This window comes from Camarhynchus parvulus, chromosome 2 (genome assembly GCF_901933205.1).
Source record: "Camarhynchus parvulus chromosome 2, STF_HiC, whole genome shotgun sequence".
NCBI lineage: Eukaryota > Metazoa > Chordata > Aves > Passeriformes > Thraupidae > Camarhynchus > Camarhynchus parvulus.
The window spans coordinates 122805242-122819949 of record NC_044572.1 but is presented as its reverse complement, the minus strand read 5'-3'; the positions used below and the strand labels follow the sequence as shown (position 1 = coordinate 122819949).

The window sequence follows — 14708 nt, the reverse complement described above, 5'->3', positions numbered from 1 at the left end:
TTTTAAAATAAGCTTTTTTCATCCTTGAGGCCTACTTCTTGTTTGTCTTTCCAATTTCACTGAATTGCATAGACTATACTTACTCTGAGCTTTTGTCTCTTCTTTCATTCCCTCTTTCAAAATTGTAAGCATGCTCCTGTTTCAATGTCAGTGTCCCCTAAACAGAATTCCCTTTAGAAACCCTTCCTGCCCTTCTGCTGTCTTTGGTGCTAGGAGCCCAGGACACATTCTGATGTGGTACCCAGCAGCTTTCCCTGGAGGCCTCTCCTTGTGTACTTCCAACCTGCAACTGCCATTTTTGCCTACATGTTTCTTTTGATTTATCCAACTATTAATTTCTTCTTTATTGCCTCCAAAACTAAATTTTCTGAAAACTTCCTTATGATAGTTATGTTCAGTGATCGTCCATATTTGCTTAACCTCAAGCATTATAGCGTTAGGTCAACCTTTGTAATTTCTAGTATCTTAATAGTCTGGTAATACCTTGTTTCATGCTCTTTTGGATGGTTTTCCCCTCCATTTAGCATTTGCAAAAGCTGCCCTTGGCAATCTGAGCTCACATTGCTGTGTGCAGCAGGTGAGTGGCTTGTTGGGTGGCCTTTCTCACTGGTAATGCCTTGCCTACATCCACAAGGTTCTTCATGGATATTCTTTATATGTTTCCCTCATCCATTCCACAGTTTCACAAAGGACATATTTTAAAAATCCAAAACACATTTGAACACTGTCCCTCTCCTAATACTGATTAACATCTATTAATATATTAGTTTTTTTTTTTAGCAGAAAGTGGACCATGAAATATTTGCTCCTCTCAAAGGCAAGTGTGTAGCATTCTGCAGAGAAGTGAACCTTCCCCATGCTTCACACTCTTCCTTGCCAGATCTGGAAAATCAAACTCACAGTGTCAAACTGGTTGCATTTTTAAGGCACCATTCCCCAATAAGATTTTCATGTTGTCTCTGAATAGACTTTTATTAACTGTGAAAGCCATTGGAATGAATAATGCAAGTGTTAGCTTACAAAGAAATGTTCCTGACCAAATCTGAAAATGTTCCTTTTACAGGAGCACCATGAACTCTTTTTCATCAAAAAGTCTGTTCAGTGTTAGTCTGTGTTGTTCACTTATAATGTAAGTAGCTGAGATTGTTCTTGAGGCATTCATATAAATGGATACTAACAAGGAATTGAAATGTCAAGAAATATTATTTGATAATCCTTAAAATGTTGGGTAATGTTCTCTGGTGTAGAAATGCAGGCATTTTTTCCAGATGTGCACACTTGGTGATGCTTTGAGATGGTTTAAGAGCACTGGAAATAGTTAGGTTTATAATCTGTTGTTACAGGGGGACTTTTTCTCTGCCAGATCTCATTTTATCCTCTTTTAGCTTTTTCAGACCATACTGTCAGACATTTTTAGCTAAAATTGTTAGCTGAGTGTCTTGCCGTTGTCTGAGCAATCTGCATATGCTGCATCTTACAGACCAACTGTTACATAAATATGACTTGGCTTTTGCCACTGTTAACAGTAAGAATGACTGAGTTGGGAAAAAACTAGGGAACAAGGAGGTTCAGGGAAGAGGCTGGTATTTTTCAGCAGTCCTTTGGGGAGGAGCAGTCCTCTCTTGGCCTTAGCTGGTTGAGGAAGAGGAACCATGTGGTACCTCCTGCTCCTCTTGTCTTATCATCCCATCCAGTTCATCATCCTTTTCTCTCAAGCCCATCAACTGTCTCTACAGACCTCACCCACATTCTCCAAATTTGTACTCCTCAACCTCTATCTCTTCCAGACCCCTCTCTCCCTGCCCTTTCTTCCTCTGAGACCCCAAACCATTAGTGCCCAGTCTTCCCTCATCTTTAGCACCTTTTGCATCTCTCCTGTTGCATTCACTTGCAACTGAGAATTCAGGTATCTGCTTCAGCTGTTCAGCAGCTCTATTTTCTGTCTGTCTTTGTATGCCAGCCCTGACATTGACATGGTTACCAGCACTCACTGCCCCTGGAACAGCCATTTTAGCTGTCCCTATGTGTCTTCAGCATCCAGCTCTCCCAAGAAAAAAATAAATCCAATTTATGGCTATGATGAGGTTTAAATACAAATAAAGGCCATGTACAGCACTTTCCATCAGTGCAGATGGGAGCATCAGAGCAGGATTAGATGATGTGTCTGCAAAAACCTGCTGACAGTATGTGAATTATCCTGGTTTGCTGAGGATTCTCCCATGTGACAGCCGCTCCAAACTGCAAAAAGTTTGAGGATTGAGCACCAAAGCTGGGCAGGTTTTTAAATTCATTGTCATTGTTCCCTAGTTAGTATCATTACCCAGGTAGTAAGTGAGACTCTCATTTGAATTTTGATAAGAACCATGTCTGAATTATCAAAATGTACCAGGATGGCTGGTGGGAGGGGATTGGAATCAGCTGAGTGGGAAAACTGAGAAACACTGCCAGAAAAGGGAGACAACTGAACTTAGCTGGTACTGGTGAGAGAGAAAGTTATGATGGGGTAAGAAACTGAAAAGAAAGTGGATAAATGGGCTGGGACTAGGAGGAGTGAGCAGGCAGTAAGTAAGAGGGGGCAAGAAAATATGTCTGATAGTTTTTTGTGGAATAGAAAAAGAAGACTGCAAATGGCTGGTCTGAGATCTCAGGGAGACAGCGAGAGGCCAGAGAAGTTACAATGTAGGAAATGAAGAAGGTGTAGAAAGGGAGTAATACTGAGACTACATCTATGAAGAAAATGGAGACAGTGTTGTGGAAAGTGAATTTGAACTGTGGAGGGCTGAAGGTTTAGGACTACATGCATTAGAAGTATCTGACTGAGCCAAGGTCTCAGCATGGGAAGGAGAAGGGGTAGGAATTACAGTAGTGATTACTTGTGGAAAGATGGATAGAAGAATGTGAGCTAGAGCATACTTCACATGAGTTTGGTTTTTTGTTTCTTTTCCACTTGGGTACGTTTATCTTTCGTCTTTCAAGCAGTTTGCCTGGCTTCTGCTGCCTGTAAGCATAAAAAGCTATGAGGTTTTTTAATGTTTTGTAAAATCATTGGCTAATTTTTTATATATATTTAAATATGTAGTCTTTATTTTTTAACATTTTTGTAAGTTACAAAGCAATATTTTAATCAAAGTAGTTAATTTTGTAGTTTGAACAGTGGAAAAATATAAAAATTTGGACTAAAGACTCAGATTTCTTTTTTCTTTCATTTTCCTCTCAAGTTAAAGGAAATCCTTTACATTATAGACTGAGAAAGCAACTGGCATAAATTACTGTATGATGACATGACTATATCTGATACAAGTTCTTAGATGACAGGAGCCACCTCTTGCAAGTTTCATTTGTCAAAACTTACCTCTCTGTGCCATGGAGAAAAGGTTACAGCATTCATCTTTGATGTGATATGGAGTACATTTTAAAATACAGATTATTCTGTGGACTCCTTCCCTAAAAAAGGGAATGATCCTGTACCAGAAGTTTTCGGGAATGCAAATTGATTCTTGCAGATACTGTAGCAAAAATTACAGCAAGATTTTTTTTTTGTTTTGTTTTTGCTTTTTGGCTTGTTCTAGTAATTAAATATTGGCTGCTTTGGGTTTTGTTTGAATTGAGGACAAGCATGTTACTGTTTAGAAGTGATTTACAAGTAAGAAATTCTACTGAAACTCTGAATGTCCAGACTGGAACAGAATTAGATTGAAATATTTGACACCTGTGGCTGTATTCTTTTGCTGTCACAGACACAAATGCCATTGATTATTGATATCATGGTAATAGCAGAGCTTGACAGTGTCTTCACAATGGCTTGTTTGATGCTTTTCTGTGACAATTATAAAACAATTCTTGTCAGGCTTTGCATTTACCTTCTTTTAGCAATAGGAATGAAAATGTACATGTTTCATTCAGCTGTGTCTGTGCCACTTTCAGTCAGCTATCTGACATCTCAGTAGCCAACAGTGAAGACACAGGGAAGGGTGACAAGGTCCCTGCACTTGAGTCCCACAGAATGAAGCTGCCAAGGCTTGACCAATAAATTATGGCTTTGAACAGCTCCATAAGCATAACTAGAGATAATATTTTACCCCCTAACGATGGGGTGGACTCTCAAACTCTGCTGCAGGTACCAATATGTTTAGGTTTTTTTCCCCCAAGTGTCCATACATGCAGTGACATTGGCACTTCTGTAAGCTCCAGCTGTCCAGGGGGAATATTCAAGTGCTTCAGGGTGTTTTTCACGTCAGCATCTAGTTAATATGCCCAAACTCATTGTGTATTCATTTCCAATTTCTGCTTTAGATGGTGGTCAGTGTAAAAGTAGGGTTTAGCTTTGGACTTCCTCAGGTGCATAAAACCTGCTGGTTTTAAGGATGTTTGCCATAGGATCTGCTAATGCACTGTTGTTCCAAAATGGTAGGTGACAATGGCTGCTGCTTAAGTTGATAATTTCACACACTCTTAAAGCATTCTGCTAAATGCTTCCAAGAATATGAGAGGCTTTTATCTGCTTTTATCTAGCAGAGTAATCTAGATCTCTACTTCTATCTAGCAGAATATAGCCTGTTTCCTTGTAGAAGTATGGATTTGGCAGAAGGAGCAAAAATAGTCTGAAAAATTATTAAGCAGGTGGCACAAGCAGGAATAGCTCAGAAGAAATGACAGCATGTTTGCTTTCTTAGTTCAAGGAAAGAGGAAAACAAATGGAGTAGGAAACAAATACAGCTGAAGTGGTAATGGGTTGATGAGTCACAAGAAGCGAGATTGCATTTTCTGACTGAATGTAGCCAGCAACCTTGGAGCATTTTTGTGAAGTGTTTGATTGCAGAGAACAGAGATGCTTTGAAAATCCTATTTTGAGCATCATCCCTTATTTGAATGACTGGATGCTGTGGTAATAAATAATGGATGAATAAAATTTAAGCCAAAAGGGACCTTCAGGTCATCTCTCAGGACTTCACTGTATCATGAGACATGACATTTCAGCAGGTTATCCTGCACTGAACTAGCTTGTCTGTTTTGACATCTCTTCAGCTGAAGCCATCAATGGCTGAAAAGTCTCAGGGCTTGGAGTTTTTTCTATTAGTTCATCAATATTTTTTGCAAATTGTCATCCTCATCTGCATTAGTTGGACTTCACTTTCCTAATTATTACAGGCTTTTCCCAGACAGATTTAAGCACCTTTTAATACCAGTATTTTCTTTCTGTGTAGACAGCTCAATCTTTTTAATAACAGATCAAGATCTTTACATGATTATTCATTTTTATGCATGTTTATTGTCCTCTCTTTAACAGCCTTTGAAGAAAGGCAGTCAGCAGGACACTACCCCACACCACTGCTCTTCCACCATCCATGTTCTACTCTGTGCCAAATTCACAGTACCTTTCTGCTGCCACTTTCTTCCATCACTGCTGTGTACAAAACTGAGATTTGGCCTTTTTGCCCAGCATTGCCTAGGAGCTCATTCAGAGGGGAAGGGTGTGTGCTGTGACTGCTGTCTGGACCTGCTGGATGCAGGGTTGCCATCCCCATCACTACATGTGCAATGTGTGCCTCGCTGCAAAAAGCCACTTTACAAGATGCAGATTTTTACGTAGAAATGTGCTGCCTTCAGCTTGACAGCAGTCTGCTTCTTTCATCCCTGTTTTCTCTGAACAAGAATTTTGTGTATACTGGCAGTGAGGGAGAAGTTTCTGAGAAGTGTTGTGCTTTCACAGAGCTCCTTCAGTGTGGGGCGTCACAAGGTGACCTGTACAAAACTCACACAGAGCTGTGCTCCTTAAGCCAGCTGTAGGGCATCCCTTTGTTGATGAAATTGAGACCAGTGTGGGCTCAGGCAGCATCTGGGAATGCTTCAAAACATTTTTAGAAAAAAAAATGGATTGTTCCATACACAGCTTTGTTCCACATCAGCTGCCCTGCTTTGCTGCTGGCTGCAGCTAGAGGTGGGTTTGCTTCTGGGGATGCTTTATCATTTCAGTATTACTAATGAGGAGCTATAGGGTGATTTTGAGTGGATTTGAAAGGTGGTAGGAATGGTGAGCACAAACTCTGGAGAGAAAGTGATGGTCAATTTATTTCACTACCTTTGCTGCTCTTGTATTTTTTCTGAGATTGACAATGTGGTGTCTTTCACATAATAAAAAAAAATAAAAAGTGAAAAGGTTTCAAATTTTGTAAACTGTTCTGTACTGTGCTAAGGCACTGAAATAAAACCTCTTGAATAATGGATCTGAAAAACACACTTTGAAATTCTCAGTGCAAAAATGAAAGGCATCAAGACTTCTGATGGCATTCACTGAGGGCACCATGGCTCAACTCTAACCATGTCTTTGGAGTGTTTTATATTAATTGATTTTGTATGGAAGATAATCCAGGGATTCCTTTCATTGCAGAAAGTCATCACTAGACTGTGCTGGGGGACATTAAAAAATAATGATGCAAAAAGTGTAAAAAAATCAAATTAAATTCTCTAAGTTACATCCTCAGTGTAGGAATTGAACCCCAGGTTTAAGAGTTGCCTTCCTACTCCTATCAGAAATGCACATTCCTGAAGGATGGGGCAGAGGGCATGGAAGAATGGACAGTGGATGAGAATGTTCATAGCCAGCCCTGCCAAGTTCACTCATCTTTGTATTGCACAGGTTATTGTTCCAAAAGGAGGCAATGGAGACTGAAAATCCTTAACAAAGTAAAGGATATATGAGCCAAAATATTCCGCTTGTCTCAAAATATCAGTCCTGTATTTTTATAGTATGAAATAGGAGGTATCTGTGAATGCACTTTTGAAACGAGTGGGAAATACCAGCCAAGACCCAGTGAGACTCAACCATTTCTGTAATTGCGTTGTTATTTTTGTAGTGATGTTTCCAAAAATAGAAGCTTTGTTGCCTTAGATTTTAAACTAATAACTTGAGTAGTTTTAATAGAAATAGGACTGCTTGCTAATTTGTGATCACATGCAGTTTTAAATACTGGATAGTTTAACAAAATGCTTTAATGTCTACAGCTATAATTTAGAGTTTGAATAAAGTTCTTAATACCATGTAGTAATAAGGATGCTTCCTTTGCATGTAAAATTGCACACCTGCAAAACTACTGTCCCATTTTCTTGGCTGAAATTGGTATAATTAGGATCCTCACTTTTAGTTATAGCCTCCTTGTTTTAACATGCTCATTGCTTTCCAAGGCGGCTCCATTTGTATACGTTTGGCTGTAACCTGGAATGACTTTAAGTTAAAAAAATATTCCTTCCCCCCCCACCATCATTCTTAATTAGCAGGAGCTGAAATATGTCATTCAATATCCTCCCTCTCCAGTTTTATTATGTAAAAATTGGGGGTTTTTGTTTCTTCATATATCTTTCACATAGTAAAATTACTTTAAAATTACAAGTTTAATATCTTGACTGAAGAGTTTGGGGAGTTTTGGCTAAAACCTTTAATTTGCCATTAAGATTTTGAGAGATTTAAAGCTTCAGTGCAAAAGTGAAAGGATCAGCATAGAGACCAAATTGCAATAAAAGCGATATAGACAGTCAGAAGAAACTTCCAAGTCGCTTGATTCTGAAAGTGCTCACTGTTCTACTCATATGATTAGCAAAGACAAGACCTACTTTTTGTAAGTTACGACACAGTAGTTTGATATTTGCATGCAAAGATAATAGGCCCTGTTTCTAATGTAGCAACAGGACATAAACTTGAATTTTTGTATTTGTTTTTAAAATTTCTTTAGCACCATTAGCAAGGCTGTGCTGCGTGCTTTCTCTGTGCTGTTATATTCTGTGTTGCATGGGTGATGTGTGGTTGCACAGACTTATGGTTCAAATAAGAAAAAGGATTTTCATTTTGCTTCTTTTCTAGTTCTCCTCCAAGATAGTTCAAAAATCACAAAGAGCACTGAAGCAGTTATTTGGGTTGCCTCTAACTTAACTAAATGTCATATTCTGGAAGTGGATGTTTGAGGGAAGGTACACCTTGTACCCAGTGCTTTGCCTACTCCAGAAGAGTTGGAGAGAAGCCTGCAGGTACACATTTAAAACAGAGAAAGCTTTTTTGGGGCTCCTTGTTCCGTGGTTGAAGTTCAGGCAAAGGTTTCTGGTGGTGCTTCAGTGAGTGCTGTGGACACTGGCTTGAGAAGGGGCCATGGCTCAGCAAGAGCAGCTGCTGGATTCCCACCTCTGAATGCGGGTGTTAGGTGGGGTCCTTCCACTCAAAATTGGGGTTCCCAAAGGGTTAAAATTCATAGCTATTGTAAATAAATTCTATGGAAATGGATCAAGCTTTCAGTCTACTTGCAAAATGATTTTTTAAGTTCTAGAGAAATTCTTACACCTTCATTTATGAACATAACTAAACACCTTTGTCTGCTTCTCAGTGAATTTAATACTTTTACCTGGCAGTAGGAAGTGGTACAGGGAAAACAGGGACTCCTTGGGAAATACAGTGCTTGGGGATTGGGTGAAGGTCAGTGGTACCTGCTGATGGTCATTGGATAAGATGATCTTGAAAACCAGCATTGTTACTTAAAAATAAAGCGAGTCCTTTTGCAAAGTGGAGTAAGGAGATGGTTTCTTTCCTTTTACACTGGTGTCCTGTGTCTCCTAGGCCACTATTCCTGAAAATTATAAAATGCCTGCTTTGTTTCTGGGTCCTGCTTCAAGCTTCTGCTTTGACCATAGGATAGTTTTATCAGTTTCATGGATAAATACTTTGTGGATAGAATATGATTGCTATTCATAGAGCAACCTATCATTTCCTCTGGCTCTAAAATGTGGTGGATAGACCATCACTGCATGTTGTGTTCATGTTTCTGCTTTTTCTACATCATCCACATACTCTTGAAGTGTTTTAGCTGTAGGGAACATCTGTCACAAACCCAAATGTTTATATTCGTATAAATTGGCAGTTTTGTCAGCTCCTCAAAGAGATGTTCATCGTGATCTTTTTGTAAGCAGATGTGCTGTGACTGGAAAAGCTTTTTTAATGATTAAGTATGATTAAAGTATCTGGAATCTCTACCAGTTACTGAAGCAGCATTGAAGACTGTGATTCTTCTTACAAAAATACAATTGCTTGGATTTTGCATTACAAATATATGCTAAAGTCATGTCTGGAAATCAGAGCAAAGTTGTCTGCAGACTGTACAGTGGGTAGAGCTAAAACTGGGGCAGTTGTGCTTAAGATTATTTATTTGTTTATTTTCTGTAAAATTATATGCATTAATCATGAGAAATCCAGTTTCTTCACAGATTTTCATATGGACTTCCCTGGTTATAAACAGTACTTTTAAAGGCTTAATTATAAAAAAAATTAGTTTCATACATTCACTTGTAGAACATCACAGTAGTCAAGCAAACTGCCCAAAATGAACTGATGCATGATGAAAGTAATACATTGTATTTCACTTACAAAGATGGAGATCAATATCTCTCCCACTGTGGGCTGTCAAATAGAGAAAGGACTTCTAATTCAATTTAAACCTCATTCAGGTCAATCTCTGTAGGAATGTGTTGGACCCTGAAGGTAGTGTTCTCAACAGCTTCCTGCTGTAGGTTACGAGTGAGCTGCTTTTCCTGTAGGAGGAAAGAGAGAAGAAAAAGGCAGAGGGATGACTGGTCTTTAAAAATTTGTTACAGAACCACTAGTGTTAGTCTTAAATATTATTTAAAATATATTAAGATTTTTTAAAGCAGCACAGAGTGCTGTAGTTCAAAGATCTGAATTTAGTGTCAGGTTTTAATAGTTTCATGCAGTCTTTTCAGTGATGTTTTCCTCTTCTTGGCTCTACTGTATATAGTATAGTTTCCTGGATTTCTACACAATTTGCGTATGTTTTCAGTGCTTTTTTGTCACACGCTTTACATTTATCCCTTCTTTTCTGTTTTTCCAACCCTCCTATTTTCTCATTAAAAAGTGTCTGCACCTTCTTTCCTGTTTTCAACGGACCATTTCTCCCTCTCAGATTTCCTTCTCTTCCTCTTATTTTGCCCTTTCTCAACCCCCCCCCCCACACATTGATAAAGGCAGTAAAGTCTGCTATTTTATGCTGAAGATATTGTTAGAGATCAGGATAACTTTATGGTTAGAGGCAAAGGCAATCCATCTAGCCAGCAGCTGTCAGTAAGGTGAAGGTTTGGTTCATGCTACAGAATTTTCTGGGAATTTCTCCCATATACCCAAATGGCTAAAACTACTAGTCAGCTGATCTTCATTTAAGATACTTCAATGAGGAGCTTTCCTCTTCATTTTCTTTCTTATCCCAAAACTTTTTTGGGGAGCTCTTCTCTCAATAAGCCTAACGAATACTGGAAGATACCATCCACTTTAAGGTGTTATGTACTGTCTTTTGATTTCAGCAACACTGAAATGCTGCACATTAGGTTTTTAAATAATTCTCATCAGTTGTGAAACTTCTATCTTGAAATGTATGTATTTCACAGAGAAAAGGACAGAATTGATCCCTTCCAGCTATTTAGGTAACAACCAAACATAAGCTGTGTTCTGTCTTTGGTAGCTGTGCCATACTCTTCACTGCAGCAGTGGATGCAGAGATGGAAATGGTGCACCCAGACTTCCCTATTACATTTTTTCTGTTGGTAACTGGAGAATGTTTCAAACTGTCTCTTGCTTTTGCTCAAGGTAGTCAAGCTTGCTGCATCTTCAGCTCGTTATGCTTTGACTGGGAAAAAAAAAGTGCAACTTGAACTTTCAAAAGAAAAATAGTTCTCAATTTTATTGCTGGACTTCCATCAGTAGCTGTCCAGGTGCATTATAAAACCTGCTCGTATTTTAAATATCTTCACCAATTTGGCATTGCCATCTTAACACAGGGTCTGTTTTAAAAACACATTGAACACTTACATCTTCTGACTTAAAAGGAAAAGGAAAGAAAAAAAGCATAAAACAATAAAACCCAATCCTGTAGGCAGAATGTTTCATTACAATAGTTGTGGGGTTTCTTTTTAATTATATGTAATAAAAAAACTTTCAGATGATGCCCACTCTTTGCATGAGGGGATAAGACAAGAAGAGTTCCTTGCCTGAGGCCCAGGGTTGGAAATATAAACTGTAGTTAACTGGCATTGTACTTTTTGATAATAGCAATGTCACCAGTGATGTAATGATGGCTTCTCCTCCCCTTTGATGATATGTTGTCCTGCAGATAATTATTGGCATGATAGCAGATTATACAGTAAAATATTTTGATGGAAGACACAAACAGTTTCCCGTATATTAAACTGGTTTTTTGTAGAGTCTGCATTCCCACAGTGGGATCTGGTGGTGTCTGTTCTTCGATGGCAGGATTGTATCAGCAGAGACTGATGATGGCTCTGTGGAGCTACAGAGCGTGTCCCAGCAGTTTCAGAGCTGATGACATTACAACAGGATTGGACTTCATCACAGTGCTTGGTTTTCTGTGGGGCTGTTCTTAGATCTGCAGAGAGGAGAGAGCCTTAGGAAATGCAAGACCAGTGCTTAACAAAACTTACCTTCTTCCCCCTCCCTTTTCTCCACAGAAAATATCAGAGAGGAACCCGGGTACGCCTGAGACTGCTGGACCTTGAACTGACATCCAGGTTTTTGGGGGCAGCCAGTGACACAACATTGCTGGAAGCTGATGCAGTGCTTTTGGGACTTGCAGAGAGCAAGCAAACAAAGCAAAAGGAGTAAATTTACTGCAAAGAGATGCACTTTGTGCTCCAAAACTTATTTCATAAATTAAGTGCTTCCTCAGGAAATAAAAGAAAATTTTCTGCCCACTTAGTCCTGTAAAAATGTGATCAATAAAATACAATAAACACATTGTACCTAATTCTTGCTCCATTTTTATTCACTAATCTATCTAGCTCTTTGCCTTTAGATTTAAAGGTGAAGGTTAACTGAGCTTCTGTAGTTTAACTGAATGTGTTCATATTCTTGTGTAAAGAATTTCAGAGTTCATCATGCTATCCCAAAGGAATGTTGATTTTCCACAGAGGAAGTCCAAAGCTTGCTGTCGTGGTGCTGCTTTTAGGATGGTGCTGATGTTCATACAGAACAACATCAAGGATTTCTGATTTCCAAGTTGCAGTGCAGGCTGATACTGGGTTTACTGTCTGTTACAGTACATCAAACTTTTATCTCCATCTGCATGAGGAACTAGAGATTATTCTTGGCTTTAATCAGAGCTCCCATTTCCACTGCATGTGAGTCAGTTTTCTCTAGTGGTTCATAAAAGTGGAAAGAAGCTGTTTCAATGTAGTTGGCCAAGTGTAGGTCTTAGTTTTCTGTAAATATATTTAAGATAAATATAGTGGGTGTTTGAACAACCAAAGAATCATGCTATGGTATTTCCTGTATCTTTTTGGAGGTTTTGTTATCAAAAAACACTTCTTTTGATTTCTGATATATCCAAGCCTGAATTCTGCACAGTCATTTGTGATCTGCACAGTCCCTAGCAGGTGTGCTGAGTGAATGTGAAATTTGCCATTCCTACCACTGGGTTGCAAAAGAAAGCCTGTTTAATCTTAAAATATTTTTCCCAAATGTTGGAATGAAATGAGATTTGTTAAGATAGTATACCTTGTTTATCTGCAGTGAGTGTCTAGTGACAATGTGTTTCTTTTATGTGTATGTTATTCAGCAGATTGCACAAAATTCAGCAAAACACACACTGGCTTAAGCATGTATTACCCAAATCCACAGACAGCTCCTCTTTCTGCTGGGGCAGGCCACGTGAGCAGTGATGGAGCCCCTGGAGGATGGTGTAGCTCCTTCTGCCTCTCATCACTGGGTACACAGATATCTCAGAGGGAAGAGGAGGTAAGGGATCCCTGAAGAAGCAGGGTACCAGAGAGCCACTTCCAGGCTGCCACAGCTCACACATCCCTTTCCTTGCCTTCATCTGGGAGGTGCTTGGATAAGAGGGCATCAGTGCAGAAATGGGGAGCAGTTCTGTTAGATCACAGCTGGCTGGTGGGTCAGGTTGCCACCCAAGCTCTGTAAGTCTTCATATAGTCCAGCAAAATTTGTTTAGCACAGTATACAAAAGCTTTAACCTGTTTATAGGCTAACCATTGTCAATTCTTTTTTAAAGGTTTTTGTATTTTTTAAACACATAAAAAGTAAAGCTGAAGTGCATTTTTACCTGTGTGCTTTTTAGCCATATGCACAGGGGTTTGATTGTTTTTCTTACACCTCTGGCTAAAAGAAAACCTTTGACCAAATAAACAGAAGAAAACTAATTTCCTACCTTTGCCCTCTCATAACTCTGAAACAAGAGGTACAATGCAGACACAATCAGAGAATTATTAAGGTTGAACAAGATCTCCATAATCATAGAGTCCAACTGTTAACCCAACACTGCCATCTTCACCTCTAAGCCATGTCCTTAAGTGCCACATCTACAATTTTTTTAACACTTCCAGAGGTAGTGGTTCCACCACTTGTCTGGGCAGCCTGTTCCAATGCCTGACATCAACTGATATGGGAAGTTTTCAAGATACATCTCATGCGTGGATATTTTTAGTATAATTTATATTTACCAAAATACTAGGAGGAATCTCACAGTAAATGCATAACCATTCTGAAGGAATGGGCATGTTTCAGCAGATCCTTTTATAGTTCTGCAAACTGAAGTTTTGTTTTTGAAATCAGTATGGATCCAAGCAAGAGAGAGGAAACAAGCAATATGAGCTTATTTTGTTGCTTTAATTTTGCTCATTCATCTCAGTGATTTTAATTAGGGGATTTTGAACATGAATTTCACTGGGTGTTAGCCTCCAGGTAAAGAGTTATGCTATCACTAGAGTTAGGAAAAGGAGGCCTTTTAAGAAGCCAGGAGGGATTTAAAATATCAAAGAAATCCTGTCTGTTGAACATAACTCATCCTACATGCTTGATCAACCTTCAATAAGAGTGAATTGGGAGGAAGTATATGGGTTAATGTTTTGGGGCAGACTAAGAGTTATTTCACAGTAGGGTAGCAGATAGTGATTTTATCAAACCTTCCTCTGGATAACCTTTAGAGAATTAGCTTTTGGAGGCTGTAGTGGTCACCATCTCAAATCCAGCTTAGTGTTCTATTTGGAAACCCAAGGGTTGACATAAACTGACCCAGCCACACAAATTGCAGGGTTGAACCTCTGATGGCTTTAGGCTGCTGCTCATCTTTGTGGCCTTTGGTGAACCAGTTGTGGTCCCAGTTTGTTGGAGGAGTCTCTGTTTGGGATAGCCCATTGCACATGGCCTCAGTTTGGCCCAACTCCCAAAGGCAGAGCTGCAAAGACAGAGCAGGGAATTCTGAAATGTCTTTGTGGTGGGCTCTTGCAATTGCATTTCATAGCTGTGATACCTGCATATACCAAGAATATGTGGAGACTACAAGTCCTTAACACAGAGTAAGAAACCACCAGCATTCATTCCTGAACAGCCACAATGGCACAGTTGCATGACCTCTGCCTATAAGACTATTCTTATTTTTAACCCCAGTCTTTTATCAGAGTAGAAATTGATAATGCAAGCAAGTATTTCTAGGGCCATCCATACAGAAAAATAAATGTGGACTCTTTTCTGCTGGTTGCTTCCTGTTCCCAGGGATTCTCTTTTTTCTTCATGGCCATATTCCTTTTTGCTTCTCTCTGCATTTTCTGCTGTCATATGTGCACAAATGTATTTACAAGAGCCGTGCACAGTGAAATCTCCTTGTCCACGTGCTGCAGATCCCTTGCATGTG

General features: G+C 39.2%; 1 protein-coding gene across 1 annotated transcript in view; it reads left to right on the top strand.

The window, feature by feature from the left end:
* Positions 1-11807, top strand: part of MRPS28 (mitochondrial ribosomal protein S28) — an 80793-nt gene extending 68986 nt beyond the window's left edge. Inside the window, exon 3 of the mRNA XM_030963462.1 lies at positions 11512-11807. Coding sequence (XP_030819322.1) covers positions 11512-11665 — 154 coding nt within the window. The 3' untranslated portion in view covers positions 11666-11807. The remainder of the gene's footprint in view (positions 1-11511) is intronic.
* Positions 11808-14708: the final 2901 nt, after the last annotated feature.